At 40.9% G+C, this 27,752-nt stretch overlaps 4 protein-coding genes across 4 annotated transcripts; 2 read left to right on the top strand and 2 right to left on the bottom strand.

Annotated features, from left to right (window-relative positions):
• Positions 1-5,977: 5,977 nt before the first annotated feature.
• Positions 5,978-9,380, top strand: GCK72_003814 (uncharacterized protein; the record flags this gene model as incomplete). The annotated part of the gene is made up of 6 exons (XM_003099076.2): positions 5,978-6,072; positions 6,116-6,199; positions 6,819-7,123; positions 8,014-8,298; positions 8,792-8,910; positions 9,288-9,380. 6 exons carry the CDS (start codon positions 5,978-5,980, stop codon positions 9,378-9,380), a joined length of 981 nt encoding a protein of 326 aa, XP_003099124.2.
• An 11-nt stretch (positions 9,381-9,391) lies between these two features.
• Positions 9,392-11,257, bottom strand: GCK72_003815 (uncharacterized protein; the record flags this gene model as incomplete). Its single annotated transcript, XM_053724262.1, has 4 exons — positions 9,392-9,531; positions 9,798-9,963; positions 10,052-10,429; positions 11,201-11,257. 4 exons carry the CDS (start codon positions 11,255-11,257, stop codon positions 9,392-9,394), a joined length of 741 nt encoding a protein of 246 aa, XP_053588456.1.
• GCK72_003816 (uncharacterized protein) lies at positions 11,142-11,714 on the top strand (the record flags this gene model as incomplete). Its single annotated transcript, XM_003099125.2, has 1 exon — positions 11,142-11,714. The coding sequence occupies one exon, from the start codon at positions 11,142-11,144 to the stop codon at positions 11,712-11,714; it is 573 nt and encodes a 190-aa protein (XP_003099173.2).
• GCK72_003817 (uncharacterized protein) lies at positions 11,274-27,458 on the bottom strand (the record flags this gene model as incomplete). Its single annotated transcript, XM_053724263.1, has 22 exons — positions 11,274-11,555; positions 12,743-12,933; positions 13,035-13,278; positions 13,582-13,776; positions 14,441-15,295; positions 16,038-16,166; positions 16,953-17,393; positions 18,274-18,462; positions 18,514-18,778; positions 19,331-19,888; positions 20,362-20,598; positions 21,157-21,365; positions 21,543-21,640; positions 21,710-21,974; positions 22,443-22,672; positions 22,934-23,039; positions 23,104-23,238; positions 24,217-24,461; positions 24,532-24,621; positions 26,179-26,404; positions 27,221-27,321; positions 27,386-27,458. The coding sequence occupies 22 exons, from the start codon at positions 27,456-27,458 to the stop codon at positions 11,274-11,276; spliced, it is 5,364 nt and encodes a 1,787-aa protein (XP_053588457.1).
• Between the last annotated feature and the right edge of the window lie 294 nt (positions 27,459-27,752).

Here is a 27,752-nt window from a genome sequence, read left to right on the forward strand (position 1 = left end):
AATTACTCATTTCTTCACGATTTCTTGAAATTTGAATACATATTTGTTCATCTGTGTGCCTTTTTGTCCTTCAACGCCTCAGTTTTGTTGAAATGACTTTCTATACAGATTTCCTTCTTTAAGCGCTATCATTCACCGAGTTCCAAAAGATTCTCGTCAATCTGTGTGTCTTTTTGTCCAGAATTACTCATTTCTACACGATTTCCAGATAATTAATGTCCATCTGTGCGTCTGTTTGTCCCAACTCAGTCAACTCTGGGAGAAGGATGATAGTGGTCAAAATGACTCATTTCTTGACAATTTTCATCAGTTTGGACAAACTCTTGACTGAATTTCTACTATTTAGTATCTATCTGTGCACCTGTTTGTCCTTCAAATCCTCAGTTTTGTCAAAATGAGTAATTTCTTCACAGATTTCCTTCTTCACTATCAAGTTTCGAACATTTCTTGTCAATCTGTGTGTCTCTTTGTCCAGAATGACTCATTTCTTCACGACTTCCAGATATTTTTTGTCCATCTGCGCGTCTGTTTGTCCTTGCAGGTCTCAACCAAAGTTATAGTTATGGCGGTCAATATGACTCATTTCGGCGCTATTTTTGTTCAAATTTCAACTCTTCTTTTCTCTGTCCATCTGTGTGTCTGTTTGTCCTTCTTCCTCCTGTCTAGTCGCCAAGTCTCCGTTTACATAACCTTCTCCTCTTCTTCGGAGCACCATCACGTGCTTCACCTTCTTCTGTTTCTACTTCTCTCTTGGTGAGTAATTCCTCTCGTCTCTAATTTTCTTGAGTTAAACTCCAGGTGGTCTTCTTCTTCTTTTTACTCCTCTACACGATGATGAATCATTTTGTTTATTTTTGTATATTATGCATCTCTTCGCATGTTTGTATTTGCCAGTCGGTCGGGCATGGCGGAAATCGATTTCATTTTATGCATATTTTTAGGACACACATGTTTCTTTTCGGGAGGAAAACTTGGCGTTGAGCCAACACAGTGCTTCCGGTTTCTATTTTCGTGGGGATTTATCTGGACGTCTGGTAATTTGGTACTTCGTTGAATTATGATCTTCTGGAGACCTAGATTAATTCTGGCTACAAATCTGACCAGATAACAAGATCTGGAGACATCTGAAATAACTAGAACCTCGAACTCCTAAATTGGTCATCTTCACAGGAGCACCAACCAGAAATTCACTAATTTTCTGGTCTTCAAGTTTCTGTGCAACTGAACATTCAGATATTTTACTCGTTCCAGTCGAAGGCACATTGTCTCGGTATCCATATTTCAGTCTCTGAAACTCTGGATACAGATGCGTTTATTTCTGTATCGGCAGGATTTCCGGATGCCCGTGTGTCTAAAGAAGGGAACAGCTAGATGCATTAAAATTTTCAGAACGATCACATATTTTTGTCAATTCTAAACTTTCTGTTTTCCGAACGCCAGGGTGGCCAGTCTAGTTCAAGCTAGATAATCAAATTTCCGTGCTGGAAATCCAAGCATTTTTCTCTATAGTCCGGATTTCCAGATGTCTGTGTATATGGATTTCTGAATGTAGATTAAAACTCCGTTAACGATTTGATTGTTCCAGTAATTTTCGCAGACTTCGAGCCCTCTCGTTCATTCATTAAAATGTTGGGCACTGTTCTAGAACGCCGGAACGAAAAAAAAATCCCGGAACGAAAAAAAAAAAATCCCGGAACGAAAAAAAATCCCGGAACGAAAAAAAAATCCCGGAACGAAAAAAAAATCCCGGAACCAAAAAAAAATACCGGAACCAAAAAAAAATACCGGAACCAAAATTTTCATTCTATTTTTTGAATTTTTTCGTTTTTCTTTCAATATGTGTTTTATAATTTATTTGAATAAGCTTTTTTTATTATAACATGATTTATTTTAACATTTTTATTATAACAAAATGCGATATTTAGTGTTTGTTGGAAAAGAATACAGAATATAACTAAACTTGGGAAGAAAACTGTAGATATAAGAAACAATTTTTAAACTTTTTTGAATTCTTCTTCTTCTTTTTCTTCTGGCTGGAGGATAACTTCTACTTCTTCTTCTTGTTCTTGTTCTTGTTCTTGTTCTTGTTCTTCTTCTTTTTCTTCTTCTTGTTCTGGCTGGAGGGTGTCTGAATCCGGAACTGGAGGGTAGACCTCAATGACATCCACCTTGATGTCACCCTTCACACGGATGTGGGTGACTTTATTGACAGCCATCCGGAATTCATAAATCTTGCTCCATTCGTCATTTACCGTGATCTGAAAAAATAATTTGAAGAAATGTAAAATATAAACGCCCCACCTCAAAAAATGAGGACCGCACAATAATTGACACCCGGATGAATGTCCTCTTTTCCAAAAAGAAGTAGCGCCGTTCTTCTTGGTCATAAATTCCGGAGTCGAACACGGAGTTGAAGACGAAGGCCTGAAAAAGATATTATTCAGGAAAAGTAAGAAGTTGAGTGAAACTAACCATTTCGGAGGGGCGTGCGCATATATGTAAAGGAATGCATAGTTTTCCCTTTTCACAGGCGAGGTCTATATCGAATCTGAAATCCAATACTAATTTTCAAAATCCGGTTATTAAATTCTCACCGTCCCCTAAAACGGCCTTCGACGAGGAACTCCGTGCCTTCGGTATGATCAGCGACATCCATCGTTGTATGAAATTCCGGTGGAGGCGGAATAACTTCCTCTTCCATATGGTTGAAAGGTATCTGAAACAATTGTCTCAAAACTATGAGAGAATCTGCAAAACCTCACCTTTTTATAACGGGAATAAGAGAACCGGCCACGGAACTTCGCATCGGATTGCAGTATGAAGAAGAAGAAGATGAGAAGAAGCGAAATGGAGACCTTATTGAATTCATCTTCCTGTTCAGCTTTGAACTTATCTTCCTGTTGAGCTTCGGACTCATCTTCCTGTTCAGCTTCGGACTCATCTTCCTGATCGGTTTCATCTTCACTGTTTTTCTCTTGATACACTACTTTCTTGTTCCTGTCTTCATCTCTGACATAAATTCCGTCGTCATCTTCTGCGGACGATGCTCCCGAAGGAGGAGAATCTGGAGGAGAAGATGATGGGGAAGGTGAATGTTCAGGAGAGCTTTCAGAAGAAGGAGAAGAGTCAGAAAAATGAATGTCTTCAAAGGAATCTACTCGCCGGTAACTGCCCATTTCAATTAGCAAGCGATTGAGCAGTTTCTCTTTATCGTAGAATCGCCTCCACATGTAATTATACATGTGACCTCCAAGGCGATGTTCTGGTGTACCGAATCTGTAACTCTACGAGTTACGGATGGCCTTCAACAAAGTCACCCATATCCGTGTGAAGGGTGACATCAAAGTTGATGTCATTGAGGTGTACCCTCCTGTTCCCCATCCAGATGCCCTCCAGCCAGAACAAGAAGAAGACGAAGAAGAAGACGAAAAAGAAGAAGAAGAAGAAGAAGAAGAAAAAGAAGAGGTAACCCTCCAGCCAAAAGAAGAAGAAGAAGAAAAAGAACACAAAAATGTTTAAAAATGTTTCTTGTATCTCTAGTTACCTTTTACACATTTAAATCGAATAAAAACTATATATCCTCAAAAATCATGTTATAATAATTAAAAGGCAGAGTGGAGAAAAAATGTATGACTAACTAAATTATAAGAAACATATTGAAAGAAAAAGGTAAAAAAAATTCAAATAATAGAATGAAAATTTTGGTTCCGGGATTTTTTTTTGGTTCCGGGATTTTTTTTTGGTACCGGGTTTTTTTTTTGGTTCCGGGATTTTTTTTTGGTTCCGGGATTTTTTTTCGTTCCGGGATTTTTTTTCGTTCCGGGATTTTTTATTTTCGTTCCGGGATTTTTTTTTCGTTCCGGCGTTCTAGAACAGTGCCAAATGTTGATATCAAAAACTCTGGTTCTTCAGCTTTTTGTGAATCCGGATCCCAAAATATTAATCATTTCGTATTTTTGGTGACTCCGAATGCCTCTATCTCAGCTGAATGTTCCGCCTGGCTTTCCAGGTGTCTGTGTGTTCGGATTTCCAGAAACCAGCTCTTTTGATTTTTTAAGCATTCATGGCCATCCATATAAAGAAAAACACGCAAATTTTGAATCTAGGAACGTAGTTTCTTGAAATTTTGCGTCTAAAATGACTTAGGCTCTGCGGACATTAGGATTATCAGTCATCTGTCCGTATTTTGGTAAATCCTGATTTCTAGGTGTCCGGATTTCCAGAAATCAGCTTTTTTGATTTTTGAAACGTTCTGGACATCCGGACATTCCAAAAAGTTGGCTATGGACGGAAACCAGAAAGTTTTAGAATTCTTTCTCCTCACGCGATCTTTCATCTTCACTAGCCGAATTCAGGCGATCTTAACCGATCTCAACCGATTTTTGTCGATTTCAAACTATTTTCAGCTAATTCCTTGCTATTTTAGTTTAATTTTCCGCAATTAATCTTCTTGTCTGTCTGTCTATACTCTCCATTTGTCCAGATGTCCGCTGGAATTTCAAATTTCAGCACTTCTCGCTATGAGTATACTCCTCCTCCTCCGTCTCCCCATTCATTATCAATTCCTTTCACTTCCGTCTCTGCGTCTCTTCTCCCAGCCTCTCTCTCTCTGTCAATGTGTGTGACAATTGAAATTAGAGAATACCTGAAAAGAGACTCCGAGAAGTAGAGAAATTCTTTATTTGCTCTTCTCGTCACCCTCCATCGACCAATTTCGAAACTTTTCTCTCTCTTTTCGACTTGAAAATACATTTCAGCGTAAAATATTTCCAGAGCCATCATGGCTTCCTACGCCTCGCTGACCTCTCAAAACGAGACATCGTTTCCCGCTGGGGTAAGTTCTTAATGGAGGATAAAATCAAAATTCATTCCGTGTTTTTGTTTGCACAGCTATGCGGTCGACTGACTTTTCGGTCGGCCGGTGCGAAATACAAGCATCAAAACCGTATAACTACACAGTTCTGTTTCTCTCACTCTCCGCTTCCATTCATATGATGTTTTCCATCAAAACATGTGGAAATTATCATTTTGAATCGATTTTATTCGATTTTGTAGAATGGAAGTCCCATTTTAGAGTTTTAGCTGGATTCAGGCAGTGTCTCAAAACTGGCGGATTCCGTCTGACTGTTTGAAATCAAAATATCCGGATGTCCTTGAATCCCGTTTTTTGAAATCTGGTTGGATTTAGGCAGTCTGTAGCTATCCGGATAGCGTCATCGGGTTTTCTGGGTCCCAAATCGTGCATACTTTCCGTAACGCCAGATTTTTCTATCAAAACATGTGGAAAATATCATTTTGTATTGATTTTCATTTCATTTTCTTCCTTTGAATCCAGTTTTTTGAATTCTGGCTGGATTCAGACCGTCTGTAGCTATCTGGATAGCGAAATCTGGTTTTTTGGATCTCAAATCATGAATACATCCCGTATACTCAGATTTGGACGGTTTGATTCCAAATTCTTCAAATTTCCAGAATTTCCATATAACAAAAAACTGATTCTAGCAGATTTTCAAAAATTCCAGATTCAAAGATTTTTTGTCCTCGAATTCCTATTCTAGAATTCTGGCTGAATTCATGCCTTCTGAAGTTTTGATACTCAGAATCTTGGTCTGATTTCAAATTCTTCAAATTTCAAGCAGTTTCTTGCTATCCATATTTCGAGTAACGGATTTTAGCTCATTGAGATTCTAGAACTTCCTGAATCCCGTATACAGCCAATCTTAAATGTCCAGATGTCCACAAATCTGAGACTTTTGAAATCAGTGGACTCTATTAGCCTTGTAACAAAGTCGGGATGCCCATAGATCTGTTTTTGTCTCAAAAGTTATTCGTAGAATCTAGACTCTTGTATCGTCTGTGCTGATGTCTGCGTTGTCCTAATGCCCGAAAACTCCGTGATCTAGGAAACCAGATCCGAAAAGTCCGAAACTCTCCACAAATTCAAATGCTCATTTTCCAGTACTCCCGACCCAACTCGATGGTAACATCCGAACGGATGGGTGCATTCGGAGAAATGCGTCACACACCGTCGCCGGGAACACAAAAGTTACGAGTCGATATGAGCAGTTCGGGGTGAGTCATTGCCTTTAAGATAGCAAGTTATTTCTTCTTTCAGATCGACTCCAATTTCAAAAGTGGAAACACCAATACTACCGTCGAGTTCAATGTCACAACAACATCCGAATAATGCGTTTCCGAGGTAGCCGCATTTTTGAAGGATTCGGTGTCCAGGGGGTTTGGTAGACGCTGATTTCGAAAATCGATGTCTTTTTCAGTTCAAAAAATGATCTTAGAAAAATGTCGGTATTTAACTTTCTGATCAACCATTTCTAATCAAAAATATAATGCAGAGATTAGGCTCCGCCCACTTTTAGCTCACGCTCACTTTAAGCTCAAATCATCGAGATAGAAATCAGTCTGGAACAAGGTTAGACCGATTCCAAATCCGGATGTCCACAGTCGGCGTGAGTATTCAACCGGTCTAGCTGTCTGTTCGTCCGGATATCGGTCAGCCACACCAAGGCAAGGCCGTTCTGATGACATATGACTCCATCCATGATTGTTTAGTCCGGATGTCCACAGTCAGCTCTAACACTGTTAGCACAGTCCGTCTAGCTGTCTGCCTATCCAGGTGTAATGGCAATTTTGGGCGTAGCTTCCGCTTACACGTGACTAAATGTGTTCTATTGATAATCCAAGAGAAATATTTCACAGGTCCATCACTAGAGCGCATTTGCCACATTTTTTCATTTACAGCGGTTTCAGCCGATTTCAGCTTGTTTGAAATTGTCATAGATTACTAATCTCCCATATTCCAGAGGCTCCCAAAGCTACACTTCCACTCGCTCCTCTCCACTCCGTATCAACATGTCGAATCGCAGTTCAACCAACTCTCAACGTCCACTCCTTCCACCACAACCACAGAATCATCCCGTTCGATTTCAACAGAACGGTGGTCAATTCCTTCAACCGTCCGTCTATATGCCGACGACACACTCACAAGCAGACTCATCTGAATCCCGGAGGAAACACGAGAAACTGTCGGATGTGTATTCACAGAGTGGGGATACTGTAGAGTTTGCGAAGAATTTGAGCGATTACGTTAATGAGAAAATTCCCTATCGTGAGTCGTTTGGATAGTTTGGATTGAAAAATATAGAATTAAAAATATAGGCTCCGCCTCTTTTAGGCCACGCCCATTTTCAACGAAACTTATAGCGACAGGAAAAAAACTATATAATTCAGCTATTTTTCAATCATTTCTGATCAAAAATATACCAAAATGTGCAGAATTCTTTCGGCTATAAGAAAATGCTGAGATTAGGCTCCACCCACGGGAATTTTCAGTGATTTCAAGATCATTTTCGATCAAAAATCATCGAAATTCGCGGATTTTCAAACCTAACCATAAATCAAAAAACTACATAATTAGGCTCGGCCCAATTGTTGGCAATTCTGCCGCACAGTTTCATATTGAACAGTGTCGACTGAATTCTGGGTATTTCCGGAGTCAAAAATTATGCTCAGAATGTCAAAATTTGAAGAAAAACACAATTTTTCACAAATTATACATTCACCCAGTCTTTTGCAATTCTGCCGCACAGTTTTATATTAAACTGTGTCGATCGACTGATGGGGACTTTCGGGCTCAAAGATAACCGAAAATTTCACATTTTTCGTTCATTTTGGCAATTTTGTTGCACAATTTTATATTGAGTTGTGTCGACTGATTCTGGGCTCAAAAACGACGCACAGAGTGCCAAAATTCGAGGAAAACTCTATTTTTCACAGAATGAGGCAGTTCCTGATGCATTACGGTCGGAAAATCATGAAAAACCGCTCAAGCACCCAATTTTTGTTTTCGCCGCACAGTTTCATATTGAACAGTGTCGACTGATTCATGGGGGTTTCTGGGCTCAAAACTTATGCTCAGAATGTCAAAAATCGAATTTTTACATTTTCAGAAGCATAGTTGCTGAAAAAACGCTTAAAATTCATCAATCTTCCTTGCAGAAATCAGTATAGCAGTTTTGACATGCTTCAGTCTCCTCGCCTTCCTTCTCATCATATTTGGCCTTCTGAATTCCCCCTTCTGCGCCGTCCAACCGATGATTCCGATCTGGTTGATCGTTGAGGGAGTTCTATTCATCATCTCCGCCACGTTTCGCATCTATTTCCTGATTCCGACGCCTCGGCGGACGGCTTATCGACGGCAACAGAGACAGTTGGGCGCCAGTTTATTGTGCAAAGGGTTGGAGGTGCTCTTCGCACTTGCCAATATTGTATGGCTCATTTTGGGTGAGTACTACAGTAATCCGTTAGATAGATTACTGTAACTAGGGATACTGTAGCGAGTAGTCAGACGACGGTATCCGGTGGCTCTAAATCTGATAGATTCTACAGTAATCTGTTAGTTAGATTACTGTAACTTGAATCCAGAGATACTGTAGCTAGGGCTACAGTAATCCGTTAGACAGGTTACTGTAACTAGGGATACTGTAGCAAATAGGAGGTAGTCTGAATCCTATAGATTACAGACAGGATTTAGGAACAAAACTACAGTAATCCATTGGCAAGATTGATGTAACTTGGAGCAAGAGACATTGTAGGTTACTGTACCCGGAAATTTCGAATCCAGCAGAAAAAATGATGTAATTCAGTGATTTCCAGGCCATTTTCTATCAAAAATACATCAAAATTTGCAGGATTTCCGGGTCTTTCGAAAAATCCGAAATTTAGGCTCCGCCCACAATCAGGTCAGGCACACAATCTATATATATATATATTTCAGGCTGTGTGTGGGTCTACGGTTCGAAGGCGTTCGTCCACTTTAACGAGGGAATGTTCGAACGACATTATTGTGAGCCAATGATCTATTGGTCGGCGTTTTTCGCGTGCACCGCGTTTTTGGTGAGTTTGGGGATGGTGGGAGTGGTGACCTAGGAATCCAAGTGAGTGGATAGTTAGGCCATCGATTTGAAAATCAAATTTTGAGTGAAAATTGACGGATTTTCATCGAATGATATCGGTGGCCTAGAAACCCAAGACTGCAAAAGCTAGGCCACCAAGTTGAAAATCGATTTAAAGTCAATTCAAACCAATTTTATTAAAAGTTCACGGCGGCCTAGAAACCGAAAATCTGGAAAAGTTAGGCCAGCAACCGAGAATTCTAGAATTTGGTCCGATTTTCATCATTTTCAATGAATTATTTCCGAGGCCTAGGATCACGAATTTCGGCCGTGACCAATATTTCCCATTTTTAAGCTCCAAATCTCAAAATTTTCCAGATATTCTACTGTGTGATCATTTTCTTGGTGATATGCCTTCTAATCGTCGGCTCCGTCAAAGAGAACTCCGCTCAGGATCAGATTTTGGACTAATTATTCGATTTTTAACTATTTTTTGTATTGAAAAATAATAATGAAAATTGCCAACTCACATGTTTATTCAAACTCGTCATCCACGTCAAGTTGTTTCTGTACGCTTTCGTCCAATAATGCGCTTTTCCGGGTAGATTCAGTTGGGCGGGGTCTGGAAATTGTCAGTTTAGGCTCCGCCCACAATTAGGCTCCGCCCAGTCACTTTTTATTATAACTGACAGAAAGAAGTTAATTTCAATTAGTTATCGACTATAAATACACCAAATTGTGTGGAATTTTTGAATAAAACAATCATATAATATGAATTTTTATATTCCAAACTGTCGATTCATCAGAATACTGTCTCTACCACTTTCGGGAACTTTTCGGACGTTTCAAAACTGGGTCATTTGGAAACTAGGACACATCGCAACTCACTTATCGACATGATAGCCAACGCGTCGTTCAATGCAACGTCTGTATTATGAACGAATTGGGCGATTTGCGTATCCAGAAGACCACAATGAACAAGAAGTTCAGATGAGAAACGGACAAAATCGAGGAGACATCGTTCGACGGTTTTACAGATTATCGCGTCCGTCGGCTGGAACAAGAAAAATAATTTTTTGCGGTTTTTCCGTCAAATTTTCGGCAATTTTAGTCGATTTTCAGCAAATTTTCAGTATACCCACCTCGATATCAGGCGATGCGATTCTCTCCATTAAATTTTCGAAGAATTCCTTATTATATGTCAACGCCTGACAAATACTCTCAACTTCTGACTGCAAGTAACTCGACAGTCCGTCAATCTTCCTCTCTCCACGACTCAGTTCTCGAATTTTCTGTGCGTCAAGTCTCAAAACGAGACAAAGCAACGTATAGGAGGAGACCCATCCGACAGATGCTCTGATCATATTCTCCGCGATTTCTCGTTGAATTTCTTGGGTCACTGATTGATTATCGATTAGTACAGACATCATTCGGACGAGTGTCGATTTCGGTTCGAGCACGAATAGGGGGATTTTGAGACGGCTGTCTGGAGAGGCGGCAGACGATTTGCCAGGCGATTTCTGCAAAAAAAAATAGGGAGAATTTTAGAATTTAGCAGTTTCCAGTTTTCAGATATTACTGATGCTTTTTTTATTATACCATTTTTTGCAGCTTTATTCTTGTAGACGGATTCAATTTCGCTCTATTGATAATCTAGTGAAAATTCCGGGGATTTTCACGGAAACTTACACTAGATTATGATTAGAGCGCTTTTGCCACAATATCAAGTTGCAAATAGCCAATTTCAAGCGATCTTAACCGCTTTTTGCCGATTTCAACCTACTTTCAATTTCAGCTCAATTTTCAGCAAAAAAGTCTTACTCTCTATGTGTCTATATGTCCAGATGTCCGGATTTTCCAACAACATTCAGAACTATTCACCTAATTGTCACTGTACTCCCGGGTTTTCCGGTTTTTTTTTTCGCATTTTCAGAAAATATCAGTCAATCCATGTGTTCGGGTGTTTCAAAAGTGTTTTTTTTTCAAGGACAAAGGGGATCGGATCGCTTAGACCTTCGCGGAAGGCTAATCTTATCTCAGGATGATCTTTGACTCTCCACATCTCGTTAGCACCTTCTGTATACATCGATAAGACGTCATCAAACTAATATTCACAGAGCTATATTCCCAGAGGGTCGCGCGCGAAATCTATGAGACAGATGTCTTCTTCTCCAAGCATCGTTCATTCTCCTCCTCACACCGTTACACCACCCAATCCCCACCATTCTAAATATGTCTCTTCTCCCAACCTGTGCCACCTTTTTCCTCCCATCCTCCCCTAGAGCCCCTACCGTCCAAATCACTCCATCCGCCACCAAACCACTAACCGCTCTCTCCGCCGAGCCCATCCTCAAGTACCTCTCCCTAGCCAAGCGGGAGCCCCTCGTGCTCCACAGCGAATCCAACCAACTCCAGCGGATCCATACCGCCACGCCATTCAACTGGCGTTGTTGCTCCATCGGTGACAACACCATCGAGTTGGACGTCTTCACCGCCTCCTGGACATTCACACCCGACAACACTGTTATTCGGAATGCACATGGATTCCGGAAGGAGGTACCCTTCAAAGGTCCTCAAGACGAAGTTATGAAGAGAATTCTGAATTACTACATCGGAAGACGTGGCACCAGGATTCAGAAGCTCTATCTGAAGAGCTATAAAGCTGTGCAACTTTTAAGGGAGATGGGGATCATCGAGAAGTCGGATATCGTGGATAAGGATGGAATTTCGCTTCGGGACAATGTCGAATTGGTTCAATTGCTGCCAGGAGATATTGCTTCGAAAATCGAGTGGAGCATGATTTAATTATACTTTAATTGTCTTATAATTTAATTGCAATTCATAATTTATTAAATAATAAATCTATATTTTCAAAGTTTGCCTACTCTCCTCTAAACCCACTGAAACCCTTGTCTCCACTAATTTGGTTTAGCGAAGACCAGCGCAACTCGGAAGACACTTGCTTCAACCTCAATGCTATGAGCTGAAAAAAATACAAAAATGTAGATGATCTCGACAAGATCTATTATTCTGACGTACAGATTGATATGGTGGTCCGGGGGCTTCACGGTATTAAGGGGTTTTTTGCAGCAAAGCTATCAGTTTCACCAAAAAAGCCATTTTTAAGGACTTTTTACAACAAAATATGGTCAAAATCGTTCTCTAAAAAATGTATTCCGCTTTCCGCCTTCTGCTATTTCAAAAAATTGTTCCCATCTAGATAAGATAAGTCAAAATGTGAAGATGTACCCTTTCCACAAATCGCACCGCCCGTTTACTACCAAAACAAGGCATTCTTCCTGTCTTCTCTAAATACTCCAACTATGGCTCTTCCAACCGTTACCACTAATCCTAAGACCCGTCTCCTAACCACCCTCTCCCTATCTAACCGCGACAAGATATCCTTTAAATCCCACCATCTCCACCGTCTCCACACCACCTTCGTCTGGCAGAGTTGCTCCATCAGTGACAACTTCATTGAGTTGGATTCATTCCCCATCACGTGGGTCTTCACAACTGACAACACCGTCATGATACGGTATCCGGGAGGGATTCCCAAGGAAGTGACACTTAAGGTTAGTCAAGAAGACGTTATGAAAAGGATTCTGAAGTTTTTTCGGTTAGAAGCTCTCTCTTAAGGGTAGGAAGGTCGTAGAGCTTCTGAAGGACGTCGGGATTCTAGAGAAGACGTCTAAAATCATTGTGAATAAGAATGGTAACGTGGAAATGGAGATCACCTCGGAAATGAAGTGGATATTGACTTTATAATTCGTTTTCCATATTAATCATTGCCTTCCGATTTACCCAATTATTAAATTATTTTCCCTACTTACCGTCACCATCGCCATCATTTCATCTGAACTCAATCCTGGCACTTTCTCTTGTTGTGTCGAGCTCGACGGCCTTGGAGACGATGATTTCTGTGAGGCCTCCGACACTTTTGCGAAGAGATTCGTCATTGTCGATAGGGTCACGTCGAAGTCGACGTCTTTCGATGTGGCAACGGAGGCCGTCATGATGTGTTCTGCAAATTTTAGGAAAGGTTTAGAGATTTTCCTTACCCGTTTTTTCAACAACTTCCTGCTATTTTAAGCCAATTTGACCTAGAAAATCGCTGTTTCTCACCTGTCATACTCATTCTCGAGTTCTTCCTTCTCTCCGGTGCCTTCATCTTTCTCAACAAACTCGACCTCTCCACAATCGCCACGGCCACCGAAACAATCATTGTACTCGTCGTGCAACTCTCCATTTGTGACTGTTGTCGTTCCGTCCAATCCGCACTTTTCCGGCGACCCTCGTAGAGCTCATTGAGTCCGCCGCCTTCTCGGGTACTGTAGTTTGTCGCGTATTTCACGTTCTTCTCGTCTTCCTGGAAGCGATAGAGTTAAAAATCTGCGAAAACGCACAATTTCATATAGAAGAATAAAAATTTGGGCATAGCTTCCGCCTACACGTGACTAAATGCGCTCTATTGATAATCTGAAGAAAACTATGGTGTTTCTACAATAGCTTTCACTAGATTATATATAGAGCGTATTTGCCACAATAGGAAAGTCATATAGCTTCTTAACACCATTTTTAGCCGATTTCAACCATTTTCAGCCAAATTTATTCGATTTCAGAAAATTTCAACCCACTAATCGATCCCAATATCCTCTTTTCCCCTATCTACCTGATAAACTGGCCCCCTCGCCTTCTGCAACAACACGTCCATTATCTTCCAAACGTCTGAATACGAAAACGGAGAGGGCGGAGTCTTCACGGGTACGTACGGCTTGTCGAGTGATATCGGAATGATCGCATTCGCTGTGTGTCGACACATTGGGCATCCGGCTTCACGTCGTCCGGTGTTTGGGACAGTGTCGTGCTGGAAAATGGGTATTTAGGGAAATTGGGTTTTGAAAATACACTATAGTTCGGCCATCAATTCTCCAGCTCCTCCGGTGACCTAGAAAACCAAAAATGCAAAAGTTCGGCCATAAACTTTTGGTGGCCTAGAACCGAAAAATGCGAAAAGTCGGTTAAAATTATAATTTTCAGCGTTTTTTTTAAAGTTTGCTGGCAAAAACTGGAGAAAACTAAGCCATCAAACGGTTAAATAGTCAGTGGCCTAGAAAACCGTCTCATGAAAAAGTTAGGCGGCCAATTGAAATCTTCTCAGTTTCGGCGATTTCGACGTTTTTAAGCCATCGATTCTGCCTATTTCCAAACAATTTTTTACTTTTTTTTTTAAAAATGATGGCCTAGGAATCTCAAAATCTGTGAATACTCGGTCACTAAATAGTTAAAGGGCCTCGAAAACCGCTAAATGGAAAAGTTAGGCCACAAACTGAAACTTCGGTAATTTCAAAGTTATCAGTCATCGATTCTGGTCATTTTTCATCAATTTACGATATTCCTTTATGATGGCCTACAATTCCTAAAACCTGGGAAAACTCGGCCACCAAATGGATAACTAGTTAGTGGCCTAGAAAAAATCTTTATTTTTCATTTTTCGCGTGACATAGAACTCCAAAACTCTTCCAGCTCACCAACGACGCTCGATAGGCATTGAAGCACTCAATATGTGCAACATGCCCGCACGTCTTCAAATCCATGCCAACCATCGGTGGCACCACGCGTACAATCGACACCGGCTCCAACGTGCTCATCCCAAGTCTCCTCTTATCCGTATAATGTCTGCGTGTCTCCTCTTGCAGGTTACTGTCCTCCTTGGAGCACTCATCATATTCGAGCAACTCTCGAATCGGCTCAATCGACGCGTCGATTTGCTCCTCGCATATGAAATTCGTGGAGAGTTTGGCCAACATTCCAAACGGCATCTCCACCGTATTCGGCGTCTCCTGCTCACCACAAATCGGGCATTCGTAAACTTTTCGATTCTGTTGACTCGGATCCACGGTGCTCACCTCGTCGGCACTCATTCCCTCGGTTTTCATCAGTTTCTTCATGGTTTGTGCGGATTTTTTCGCAGAATTCTGGAGGATTGCCTCCATCCGCCTCTTTGCCGCCTCTTTGGCAGCAGTCTTCGACGGGTCCATCGGTGACTTTCTGGCGTTTGATGATTCTTGTCTCGCAGCGAGTAAACTCTGTTTCGTCTCCTCTCTCTGGAGTTTCTCCTCGACAAGACATCTCGCCGTCGCGCTGATTTTCACGAGAATCGACATGAACCGCCCGAGATACACCAACTTGCCGCCGGTCACTTTCTCACGATCGTACTCACCGGACAGCACTTTTCGATACGTTGGAATTTGTTGGTCGAGTCGTTTCGCCTCAATCGTAAGGAGGCGTGTCATGAAGGAGGAGATTGTGAGGAGATAGTCAAGTTCGTCTTTTTTGTAGAGTTTGAATGGAGTGTGGTAGATGTTGACCATGTGGGCGTGGAGCTGAAATTTGGAGGATTTTCATCCAGAAAAATGAAAATTTGAGCATAGCTTCTGCCTACAAGTTACTAAATGCGCTCTACTGATAATCGATGTAAACATTTTGAGATTTTTAACGATTATCATTAGAGCGCATTTGTCAGATCTGCTAGATTAGAGATTACTGTAGACATATAACTTGTGTCTAGATGCTCAGAATGGAATTTGGTCTGTCTAGGCTCTGGATAACCAGATTTCCAACATTTAGAAGTCCTTTGACGCAATTTCAGCTAGTTTTTCCCAGTTTTCAGCGAAAAAGACACCGAGACAAACGAATTCAACTGAAATTCCATCAAAAGCACTAAAAATTTACCCGAAAACTGAAAAATCGGGCATATTCCATTTAAAAAAACATATATATTCCACACTTTTGTCGTCAAAACTCCTGGATCGTCGTCGTCTCATTAGAAGACGTCAATGAATTCATTGAAACCATTGGGAATTCCGAGACCGGTGACGGCAGGAGCAGGAGCAGTGGAGGAGTCGATGATTACGACGTCAGGAGGCGTGGATTCAGAAGTAGGAACGAAAAAAATCGATTTCCTTTTTATACGCGTGACTTTTCATCAATTTCCAGTACTACGATAAGATCTTGCTACGTGGCAAGATCTTATCACACCCGAAATGATGACAAATAATTCGTATAAAAGGGGAGCCGTTTCAGCGAAGAATTCAATTGGCTCCCCGACTTCGTCATGGTGCTCACCAACTGGACCGATTCTTCTCCTCTTGCCACCACCACCGCCACCACTGCTCCTGCTCCTGCCGTCACCAAAATCGTCGTCTCCAATGGATTCAAAGGATTCAACCACTTCTGAAGGCACGACGACGGCGACTACATCGTGATGTTTCACCTTATGTTCACTGCGGTTTTGATAGAAATATAATAAATTGGGTTGTTTTTTGGTCTTTTTCGTGAAACATTTCAGCATAGCTTCTGCTTACGCGTGACTAAACGCGCTAATCTGGACATCTAGAAAGTTGGCGTCGTCAGGATTCTGAATCTGTTCGGAAAATTTGATAAATACGCGCAAAATGAAAAAAAAATTGGGCATAGCTTCCGCCTACGCGTGACTAAATGCGCTCTATTGATAATCCAATGAAAACTACAGTATTTGTACAGTAGCTTTCACCAGATTATCACTAGAGCGCATTTGCCACTGGTTTTTATAGAGTGAAGGGATTACTATAGGGGATCCGGATGTCTACTGTTTGTCTGTTGGTGGGTCGATCGGTTCAGATGTCCAAAACGTGTGGTTTTGATAGAAAGTAGTGATCTTTGAGTGCTGTTCTCAAAATTTCGCATGTTTTCGGTGTCCAGATGTCCGCAAATATGCTCTTCAGCACAAAAATGTAGTTTTCTACTTTAAAAGTCTGATTTTTTTATAATTGTCAAGTCAAAAACTGAAAATTTGAGCATAACTTCCACCTACGCTTGACTAAATGCGCTCTATTGATAGCCCAGTGAAATCGTTCACAGGTTCATCATTAGAGCGCATTTTCCAATGTCTTATTTTCAGTATGTTACATCGATGTTAGCCAATTTCAACCGATTTCAGCCAATTTTTCTTCGATTTTCTTGATTTTGGCTCAAAATCACTCGCATTTTTGTAAATCTTACCTTCTGATCCCCTCTGTACTGCTCCACATATTTCACACCCAAGGTTAACAAATACACAGCCAACTGAATCGTACAATCATGGAATTTCGCCTCTTGATCGTATTCGCTGGCGAGCACCGCCACACAATGGAGCAAGAATCGCTCGGAAAGCAACATGTTATAGATTTTGGCGATTCCCTCATGCCGCTTCTTCTCGTCGAAATCAATCAATCGGAATGGTACCCAGAATGGCTCATCCGTCGAATGGCGTCCCTCATCCACCGCATTCTTCTTCTCTCTCATCTGCATTCGGGCGAAAACTTCACGGGCGTGTTTGATCGACGTGGAACGCATCATGAAGAACACCGGACACACTTCTGAATCCCAGATGGACGTTTTGAGTTGGTAGGAGCCTTGTTGGAGGTGTGTGGCACATTCGGCAGGATCCACGAAATCACCGATCTGAAAATTTGGAAAATTATGTAAAATTATCATCAGAGCGTTCTTGCTACTCAAAAAGTTTCAAAATCTTCAAATGTCACCGATTTCGAGTTAGAAAATGAAAAATTGAGAATAGTTTCCGCGTACGCGTGACTAAATGCGCTCTATTAATAATCTATATAAAAAATTCACTAGATTTCAATAAGAGTGCATTTGCCACAAGTTTGGATTGGCGATACGTTTCTCTCAGCCAATCCGTAGATCAGGGTGTCCGTATGTTTGTCTGTTTGTCCGGATGCCCCCAGAAGTGCCCCCAATTTTTTGTTGATATTTTTTAAACGTTAATTCTCAATTTTTCAATAAGTTATGAAGTTTTTTTCTGTTTTTTTGGCCTTAGAACAGATTTTAGCACACATTTTTACTATTTTAGGACAGATTTCTACTTTGTGTCTTTATTCGAGTTTCTACTAAGCGTTTTGGTATTTTCTCGGTGTTTTTCTGAAAATTCAGAATTTCTGACCCAGTATCAACTGGTTACAAAACTTGGGGAACTTTAGCTTTCTATTTCTATAATTATAGTCAAAAAATTCAAAACTCGCGCCTATTTTTAGAGTTCAATAGAGCGCATTTGCATTACCCCCAGTTAGTGTCTGATATTTACGTTTGAGTCATCAGGAAACCATAATTTTCCAACTATTTTCTATCAGAAAACAGCTATTTTGTCAATCATCTAAAATCGCTATTGCTCTACTAAAAATTTCCTTTTTTTAGATAAAAATCTCAAAAAATAAAGATTGCAGCGGTGCCAACGCGGGTTCGGTTCCAGGTGGTGGCAAAATTTTTGAATTTTTTTTACACCGTTTCGAATGGATTCTATCAATTTTCCACTAAACTACCATACCTCCTGCAAAATCCTCTCAAAATGTCGATCAATCATTTCACTTCCGCGAGTTCCCTTTTCCGAAATCGCTGATCTCAGTCTCGAGTAGGCTACATTTCCCTGCGCCATACAATTCACCATTTCCGACCGATAATGTTCTTCTGATGTGGCGCCCGAATTGACGCGGACGGCGATGAGTTCGGCGATGAGCTGGAAACATACAAATCTTATTTTCCCGCCAATTTTAAGAGCTCCGCCCACCTTAAACATTCCCCAAAACATGGGATCAATCCACGCTTGTTCTCGAATTACAATCCGTCGCTCAATCTCCTCATCATCGAAAATGCTCGGATCGAACTCTCGATCCATCTCGATTTCTCCGTCTGGCGCGACGCCGGCAGCGGCCAGATGACGTCGAATGAATTCTCCGACGATCGGCATTCGTGGATCACGTGAGTGATCGAATGGCGATGGAATACGGTAGTCGATGGTGAGCTCCGTAGCGAATGACTCGTGTGTCATTATGCTGAAAGTGTTGGAATTAGGTTTGTCCGGATGTCCAGTCGACAGAAAATTCACTCGAAAAAAAAGAAATTTGAGCATAGGCTCCGCCTACGCGTGACTAAATGCGCTCTATCGATAATCTAGAGAATAGTTCCACTAGATTATCATTAGAGCGCGTTTGACACGTGGAATGTTGTCTTTCCGTGCGTCCGAGTGTCCAGATTGCATAATAAAAGCGCTCTACCAAAAGTTCAGCGGTAAATCTTGTTTTTGTTCAATAGAGCGCAGTTATGACATAACTGAAACCGTCGGACAAATAAAAATGAGATTTTTCTTTGTAAAAATTTCCTTAGAATCTGGCATAGCGCACCGAAAGATGATGACCATATGCTAATTCCGAGGTTTTTACATTAGATTATCATTAGAGCGCATTTGCCACAATAACAAGTTCCAAATAGCCGATCTACACCAATGTTCAGCTAAATTTCAGCGAATTTCAGACGATCTTAATTTTTTATTCAATTTCCTACCGATTTTTTCCCAATTTTCGCCAGATTTTGCATCTCAAACTCACTCCATAACCTCCTGATGTCTAGCCTTCTCCACCTCCGTCATCTTCTCCGTATACCCCAGAATACTCCGTTCAATCAGAATCGGTTCCTCTTCAATCATTCGTCGATACTCTTCATACATCATTCTCTTCTCCGGTGGCACCACGTTCCCATCTGAATCTTTCTCCTCAACTCCGCCCAATATTCTTCTCGATTCTTCTTTTGTCTCCACATAATTTCCCCTCTGAATCTCAATACTTTCCGTCAGATTGAACGACGTCGTCAACGCCTTCACAAAGTGCTCCTTATCGATATGGGCGGCACAGAATCGGATCAAATCAATGTCGGGCGTTTGGAATGCGCTGCTCACATTCCATTGTGAGTAGATCAACGCGGACATCCGTGCTTGCGCTCCATTGCGAACCCACATGTTACAATTGATCTCGGCGCGTGCTACTTGGATACGGAGTGGATGGATAAGGAGTAGGCGGATGAGGGTTTCGTCGCGGAGGAGGGTCTCCGAGATGTAGTCGTTGAATTGGGGAATGTCGTGGAAATGTGTCAAGGCGGTGGATATGTGTCTGGAAGTTTCGAATTTACGGTTAGAATATCGATTTTGTCCGAAAAAAAAAAAGAAAATTTGGGCATAGCGTCCGCCTACGCTTGACTAAATGCGCTCTATTGATAGCCCAGTGAAAAATTTCACCTGGTTATCATTAGAGCGCATTTGCCACAAGTCTGAATTTGAGTAAAGGATGTAATCTCATGAAATTCTGTCTATCTGTTTTTCTGTTTGTCTGTTTATCCAGATTTCTAGATGTTTGAGAAAACTTTTTCAGTTTCTCCGGATGTCCAGATTTCTTGATTTTGAGAAATCGGATTTTTTTCTATTTTATCCGTCCAAATTTAAGTGTTTCTGAAAATCTATCCGTTTGTGCGTCCGGATGTCCAATTTTACTTGTCTAAACGTCAAATTGTGTGTCCGAATATCCAAAATTCAGGATTTCGGTGATTTTTCCTCATTTTCCGTGAGTTTCTATCAATTTTCACTCACCTATGCAACGGAATATGAAAAGTGACCGTATACGCCTGCGCCCTCAACACATTTCCCCAAACTTCGCGTCGTTCGTCTTCTGAAGCGATCGGAAGCAGAATATGAAACCATTCGACCAATTTCTCTTTGCAATGAGCGAAAAATCGTCTGGATCCATCGCTACTTCTCTCCTGTTGAATCGCGGCAACAATGTTGAAGAGGGTGACGGCTAGGGTCTCAAATTCCAGTGTGTACGCTCTGGAAGTAAAATCGCTGATATTCAGAAATTTCTAGCCAGAAAAATGAACATTGGAGCATAGCTTCCGCCTACGCCTGACTAAACGAGTTCTATTGATAGTTCAGTGAAAACTACTGTAATTTTCACTAGACTAACAGTAGAGCGCATTGGTCACATTTTGGAACTGAAAAATTCGATTGCATTCGGTCAAGTTTGCTTTAAATATGAATAATCAAGAGGATGTCTGTGGATTCGTATGCAATAACGTCGTATTGCAGAACAGCCTTATGGGAAGTTTTCAAGGTGTCAAGCTTCGCCAACTGTGGGCAAGGGGATGTCTTCAATAAAAACAGTCAATCGATAGACAACAAGGATTACTGTATGTCTGCCTATCCATATGTATGTATGTATGTCGGGCTCTGTTGACAATCCACTGAAAATTCCGGGATTTCTATCAGAAAAACCGCAATTTTCACTAAATTATAGTACGCATTAATCACATTTCTCGCCCCGATTTCAGTCATTCTTTCATCAATTTCCATCCAATTCCTCCATCTGTCCGTCCAGATGTCCCTTACCTCTGCACCTCCTCCCCGGCGTCATGCTCCAGTGCATTTCCCGAAATGATCCGCCATATCGGATTCATTCCTTGCATTTCACACATCATTCTCATGTATGATCCACCGAAACATTCCACATCAAATACCGAGTCGACTGCCAGCGATGTGTGAGTGAGAACGTTCTGTATGTCACCCATGACAAACCAGTAGCCGTGTTGGCTGATCGCCTGGAACAAATGGGCAAAAATTGAATTGAAAAACGAAAATTTGGGCATAAGCTCCGCCTACGAGTGACTAAATGTGCTCTAGTGACAAACTAGTGAGAATTCCGCGATTTTCACACAAGATTATCATCAGAGCGCATTTGCGACATGGTTCGATTCAGAATCCGCTCAACTCCTTACCGCATTTTTCAACATCGTCATAACACTCCACGTCGGGCGGCCATCCATCGTAGTCATATTCAGAAAACGCTTATTCTCTTTGAATATGTTCTGGGGTTCTGGAAAAAGGAAATCGACTTTTTATGCTAAAAATCACTCCAAATTCAAATTTCCCTCTCAAAACTCACTCAAACTAATATCCGAGTCGACGAGTCTCTCACATATCATATATCTTGTCACCTCGAAAATCGTCTTAACCAATTGCACATTATCATTCAATTCTTTGCATAACGAAGCCGATGACAACATTTGAACGGTCACGTGGACAGCTCGACTACACGTTGGCGACACACGATCCTCATTGCGGTGGAGCGCGTTTTGACTGATGCATAGTTCAAAAATCACTTTTCCACAGATCGGATACCATGTGAAGAAACGGTAGGCGAATGCGTCCTGGAAAATGGAAAATTTTGTGGAAATCCGATAAAAAACGGTGAAATTTTAAGCATAGTTTCCCCCTACGTGTGACTCAACGCGCTCTATTGGTAATTGGTGTGAAAATTCCAGGATTTTCCCAGGATTTACACACCAGATAACCATTAGAGCTCATTTACCACATCTGATAGATTGGGGATTACTGTAGACCCATGACTTGTGTCTAGAATGGCATTTGGTCTGTCTAGGTGTCCAGATGTCCGAATTTTCAACATTAAAAAGTATTTTAACTCAACTTTTCACAATTTCAGCCAGAAAAGGCACCGAGACATGTCTATCTGTGTATCTGTATGTCCAGATTTCGAACATTTGGGCATAGGCTCCGCCAACGCGTGACTAAATGCGCTTTAAACATATATTTATCGCTGTCTGTGTATCCAGATGTCCCCAATTCCTCTGTCCATACGGATATCCCCACCAACTCACCCGATACCCCGGTTCCGACAACAAACTCAGTCCAAAATTGACCAAATTCTGTGGGAAAAGTTGTCGATTTATCCAGAATATGAGTTCATCTAATAGTGTGAAGCACTCAATCTTCTCTACAGTATCCATCAGAACGAAGCGTTGAGTTTTCTGCGGCAAAACGGATTCACGGTCGTTTTTGAACATGTGGTAGGTACGCCAGTCCAGTGACAACTCGACACGTCCCGATTCTGAATCTTAGATGAGCGTTGGGAAGAACTAGTGTGCTCTATTGAGAAATAAGCCAAGCCCACTTTGGCAATTTTTCTCCAAGATTACATTAAAATAGCTTCAAATCGTTAAAAATTCCAAAAATTGGGCGATCTGATAAACGAAGATCCGCCACTTTTGCAAGTTTGCCACACGGTTTTGTTTCCGGCTATTTTTTATCCTGAATTGCTTCAAAACCTCCCAAAATGGGCGTAACTTAAAAGTGGGCGTGTCCTACTTACCATCATAATGCTCTCCCGTTTTCTCTGTCAGAGCTTTGTACAAATCCTTGTTCAACAGAATCTCCGAGACTATGAGACGCATCGGACCACCGTAGTTTGAGCATTCCTGGAAGAAAATGAGTTGGTGGTCTAGAATTCCGAATGAAAATCGCTGAAAATTGAAGACAAACCTGCAAAAAATCAATAATATTCTTCGTCCTCTGTGCGTCTGCCGCTGAAAATGCGCCAATGTCGAATTCGGATCGTCGGAGTGTTGGCTCCGCCTCCTGATGGAATTGCTCCTCGGCTCGTTGGAATCGACGCGTCTAGAAAATGACTTTTTTAAAATTTCTGGCTGAAACTCCACATGAAAAATGAAAATTTGAGCATAACTTCCGCCTACGCGTGACTAAACGCGCTCTATTGATAACTATATGAAAATTCCCGGATTTTCACGAAAATTTCACATCAGATTATCATTAGAGCGCATTTGCCCCAGTTAGGAGAACTCGTCGGACTATTTTAGGGGTTCAATCAGTATTGTCTGTCTGTCTGTCGGTTTGTCCGGATGTCCAACCCCGGAAAACCCAAGAATTCTGACTTTCTGGATTTCAAACAACGTCGGTTTTTTTTGATTTTTGAATTTTCTGTCTGTCGATTTGTCCGGATGTCTGAAGGCCATAATAATTTGGGTATAGCTTCCGGCTACCCGTCAGTATTGTTGGGAATTCCAACTTCCGACTTCCGGGCTTTTTTTCACTTCCAACTTCCGACTTCCGGATAAGAAATTTCACTTCCTACTTCCGACTTCCGGATAAGGAATTTTACTTCCGACTTCCGTCATTTCATAACTGTGGAATTTTCGAAAAATATATTTTGCAGAAATACATGGAAAAATGGTCTAAAAGGACAGAAAATAGGCTTTTCTTCAGCCAAAAACTAATTTTCCACTGATTTTCGGCAACTTTATGATTTTTCTCTTGGAGTTTTGGAATGTTTGCGAAAAAATCGAATTCCGACTTCCTACTTCCGATTTCCAACTTCCGACTTCCGGGCTTTTTTTCACTTCCGGCTTCCGACTTCCGGATAAGAAATTTTACTTCCGACTTCCGACTTCCTGATAAGAAAATTTTCACTTCCCAACATCTCTGCTACCCGTGACTAAATGTGTTCTATTGATAACACATTTCAACGATTATCATTAGAGCGAATTTCTCACTGTTTCATTTTCAGTTTGTCTATTTTTAGCCAATTTTCAACCGATTTTTCGGATTTCCTGTCTGTCTGTCCTGATTTCCACCTACCCATCCTCGATAATCCAAAAACATGCGAACAACGAGTTTCGTAACAATATACTCTGCCATACACACATCCGTCATATCGTATTTCGGTCGTTTCGACTCGTCTCCATGCTCCGGACAATTTCCCGACTCCTTAATCACGTCTTGATTTCCACAGTCACAAGCTCCGCCCTCTCTCGAGAAGAATCGAATGTAGTCGTGACCGACGTGTCCGTTGGCGTCGAAACACGCTTCGCACAGTGACATACCTGGGGAAATTACGGTTTTTGGACGCTTTTCGCAAAATGGGGTTTTTTTTAAACTGAAAATGTGACTTACAAGGTGTGAAAGCACACGTATTACATCGATACGCCACCGCCTCGTTCTCCCAGATTGTGTTGCATTTTAGAGAGAAGTTGACTTTGGACACTGCAAAAAATTGGATGTTTTAGATGGTTCAGAGCATACTTGTCAACCGGGCCGAACCGGGCCGACACAGGCCGGCTCACGTCAAAATGACTATTATGAGTTGAAAAATATACCAAAATGTAGATCTCGACGAGTTCTATCTCCGTGGCCTACTACGGGCCGGGCTAGATTGGCTTTTTTGGCCATTTTCGCGTTTTTTGGCACTTTTTCCCGGCCCGCGGCACATTAACGAATAGCCATCCGGCCAGTAGTAGGTCACGGACATAGAACTCGTCGAGATCTATATTTTGGTATATTTTTCAGCTCATAATAGTCATTTTGACGCGCACAGGCTCCCAAGCTTCCAATACGCCAAGCAATGCCAGAAAAAGACGCGTCAATCAAGTAGCTGGCGCAAATTCGGACGATTTTTCGAAAATTTTAGCCTTTTTCGATCTTTTGTTCTGTTACATTTCACGGATTGTTTTTGTTAGAAAGACATTCCTTAGACTGAGAGACGTTCAAAAAGTGTAAAAACTTTAATTTTGGTGGAGTAAATAAAAAGATACGGCCGTTTTCACAGTGAAATTCATGAAACTTTAAAAGTATAGAACTCCTCCTACGCTGAATAAAAATTCAACTTTTTGGGCTTAATAGACTCGAAAAACACTAACTTAAAAAAGTTCGGGAATTGTTTTTGGAAAAATTGTCACAGACACTTTAAATTCCCAAAAAACTGCATTTCAAGCCAAAAAATGGGGTCTAAAATTTGAATTCGCAAAAATTGCGAAATGCGTCAACAAAAATCGGCAAGTGCGCAAACAAAAACACGCGAAACGCGCAACACCGCACCTTGCTTTATCGGAAGCGGGGGAGACTGTGACGCGAGTTACGAGCCGGCCCGTGTCGGCCCGATTCGGCCCGGTTGACAAGTATGGTTCAGAGATGTGGATTTTCAGCTAGAAATTGTAGTTTTTCGACTGAAAATGTTGATTTTTTCAAAATTTTCAAAATCATCAGCTTACAACCGCGCTCTACCGAAACTGAAGACAATTGTGTGCGAAATTGAGAGAGTCGGAGAAAAAAATAAATTTTCCAGGGTATTTCGGTGGAGCGTAGTTGTAAGACGAGATAATGGGATTTTCAGGGGAATTTCCTAATTTTTGGCTCCAAATTAGGGAATTTTGAGATTGGAAAATAAAAATAAATGCTAGAAGTTATTTGGACTGAAAATATTAATTTTCAATGCAGGATCGTGGATTTCTGACAATATTTCCTTGTTTTTAGCTCGAAATGTGAACTTTTAGTATCTTTTTGCAGACTTAAAATTTTTTTTTTCAAATGCGTTCCACCGAAATGCCATTGAAGAATGACTATTTTCTCTGGGTCTCCTAATTTTGCACACAATTTTCTTCGGTTTCGGTAGAGCACACGATTGTAATAAGGTTTCGGTAGAGCGCAGTTGTAAGAAGCGTACCGTTCTAATATAATTTTCAAATTTTTCAATCATTTTCAGCCGAGTTTTTTCCGATTTTTTTTGATTTTTCAATTTTTTAAATAAAAATATCCCCCACTAACTTTTCTCTTTAAACTCCAAATACGGTTTTCCCTGTGAGATGAGAACTCTCAACACTTCGAACTCCTTCTCCTCTGAATACAGTCGTTTCGTAATGAATAAATCCAAGAAATCATCCAACATTCGTGCTTTTTGTCTCGTTTTCTGATCGAATTCCTTCCAATTATCGATTCCTTCGCATATTGGATATGATTTTGATTTCAGTTCCAACGCGATTTCAGTCCAGTACTAGAAATTGGGAAATTGTGTGGTTTCGGTGGGGAAACCGCACGGTGATGCCAGAACTACCTATGCAGACGCGCTCTATTGACAACAATGGTACATTATTTGCGTCACGACGAACATTCGAATTATTTTTCTTCATTCGAAAGTTCACCGTGCCGCAAAAAATGTACCATCGCTGTCAATAGAGCGCGTCTGCATGGGTAGTCCTGGCATCATCGTGAAATCACAATGATTTGACATGGAAATCGTGGGAAAAATATGGAAATTTGTTTCAAAATGCGATTTTTGAGCTAAAAATTGATTTTTTGATGAATTTTCTTTAAAAATCGTGTTTTTCAGTTGGAATTTCCTATTGAAATTGTTAAAAACCCAGGTTTACCGGGAAATCAAGAAAAAAACTCTGGAAATAGCTAAATCAATACTTTTTTCTGAAATTACCGTTATTTTGAGTTCGAAAATTGTTAAAAAAATATCCGGATTTTTCAGTGAAATTTTTTTTTTGAGTTTTTCGTCTGAAAATGCAATTTTTCAGTGAAAAACCCGGATTTTTAATATTTTTCGGACTCAAAGTATCGAAAAATTCGATAAAAGTTTTAATTTTCCATTTTTCAGAGTTTTTTTTCTAGATTTCCAGGTGGAGTTTTACCCTGGTTTTTAGCAATTTCAATTGAAAATTTCAGCTGAAAAACACGATTTTTAAAGGAATTTCATCAAAAAACTCAATTTTTAGCTCAAAAACCGCGTTTTCAAGCATATTTCCACTGTTTTTCCACGATTTCTATGCCAAATCATTGCAAAATTTATTTTCTCTGTTCATACTTTCACCGCCGGGTAGACATCCTCCATCGTCGACGTATCGGCGTCGAAATTCAGAAGCGGCTCCACATACCAATCGGTTCGCTCGAATTTTGGTGTGTACTCTAGATTTTTATTTTATTCAAATTTCAGATATTTTCAGACTTTTCTAAACGCTATAAAACATACTTTGCGACGACTTTGACGACGACCTATCTAACCCATCCTCTTTCTCCGGGCCCACAGGCTCGCCGGGTGGCATTTCTGTCTGGAAATACTAGAAAATTTTAATTGTTTTATCAATAAATTAAATTAAATCAACTATCAGCAATTAATTGCCTAAAAATCCAAAAAGGATGAAATAAGTGGTGAAGGGCAGCAATGAAGAAGACGAAGACCACTCGGGAACGACGAGAGAGTATTGTGGGCTGAAGAGACGGCAGACAGAACAGAGAGAGAGACGTCTCTCTTCTCTCGGTCTGTTATTGACGGGAACACCACACCACCCACTCTACTAGGAGAAGGGGGAAATAGGGGAAGAGAGAAGGAGGAGGAG

The sequence above is a fragment of the Caenorhabditis remanei genome, chromosome II (assembly GCF_010183535.1).
Source record: "Caenorhabditis remanei strain PX506 chromosome II, whole genome shotgun sequence".
Lineage (NCBI taxonomy): Eukaryota > Metazoa > Nematoda > Chromadorea > Rhabditida > Rhabditidae > Caenorhabditis > Caenorhabditis remanei.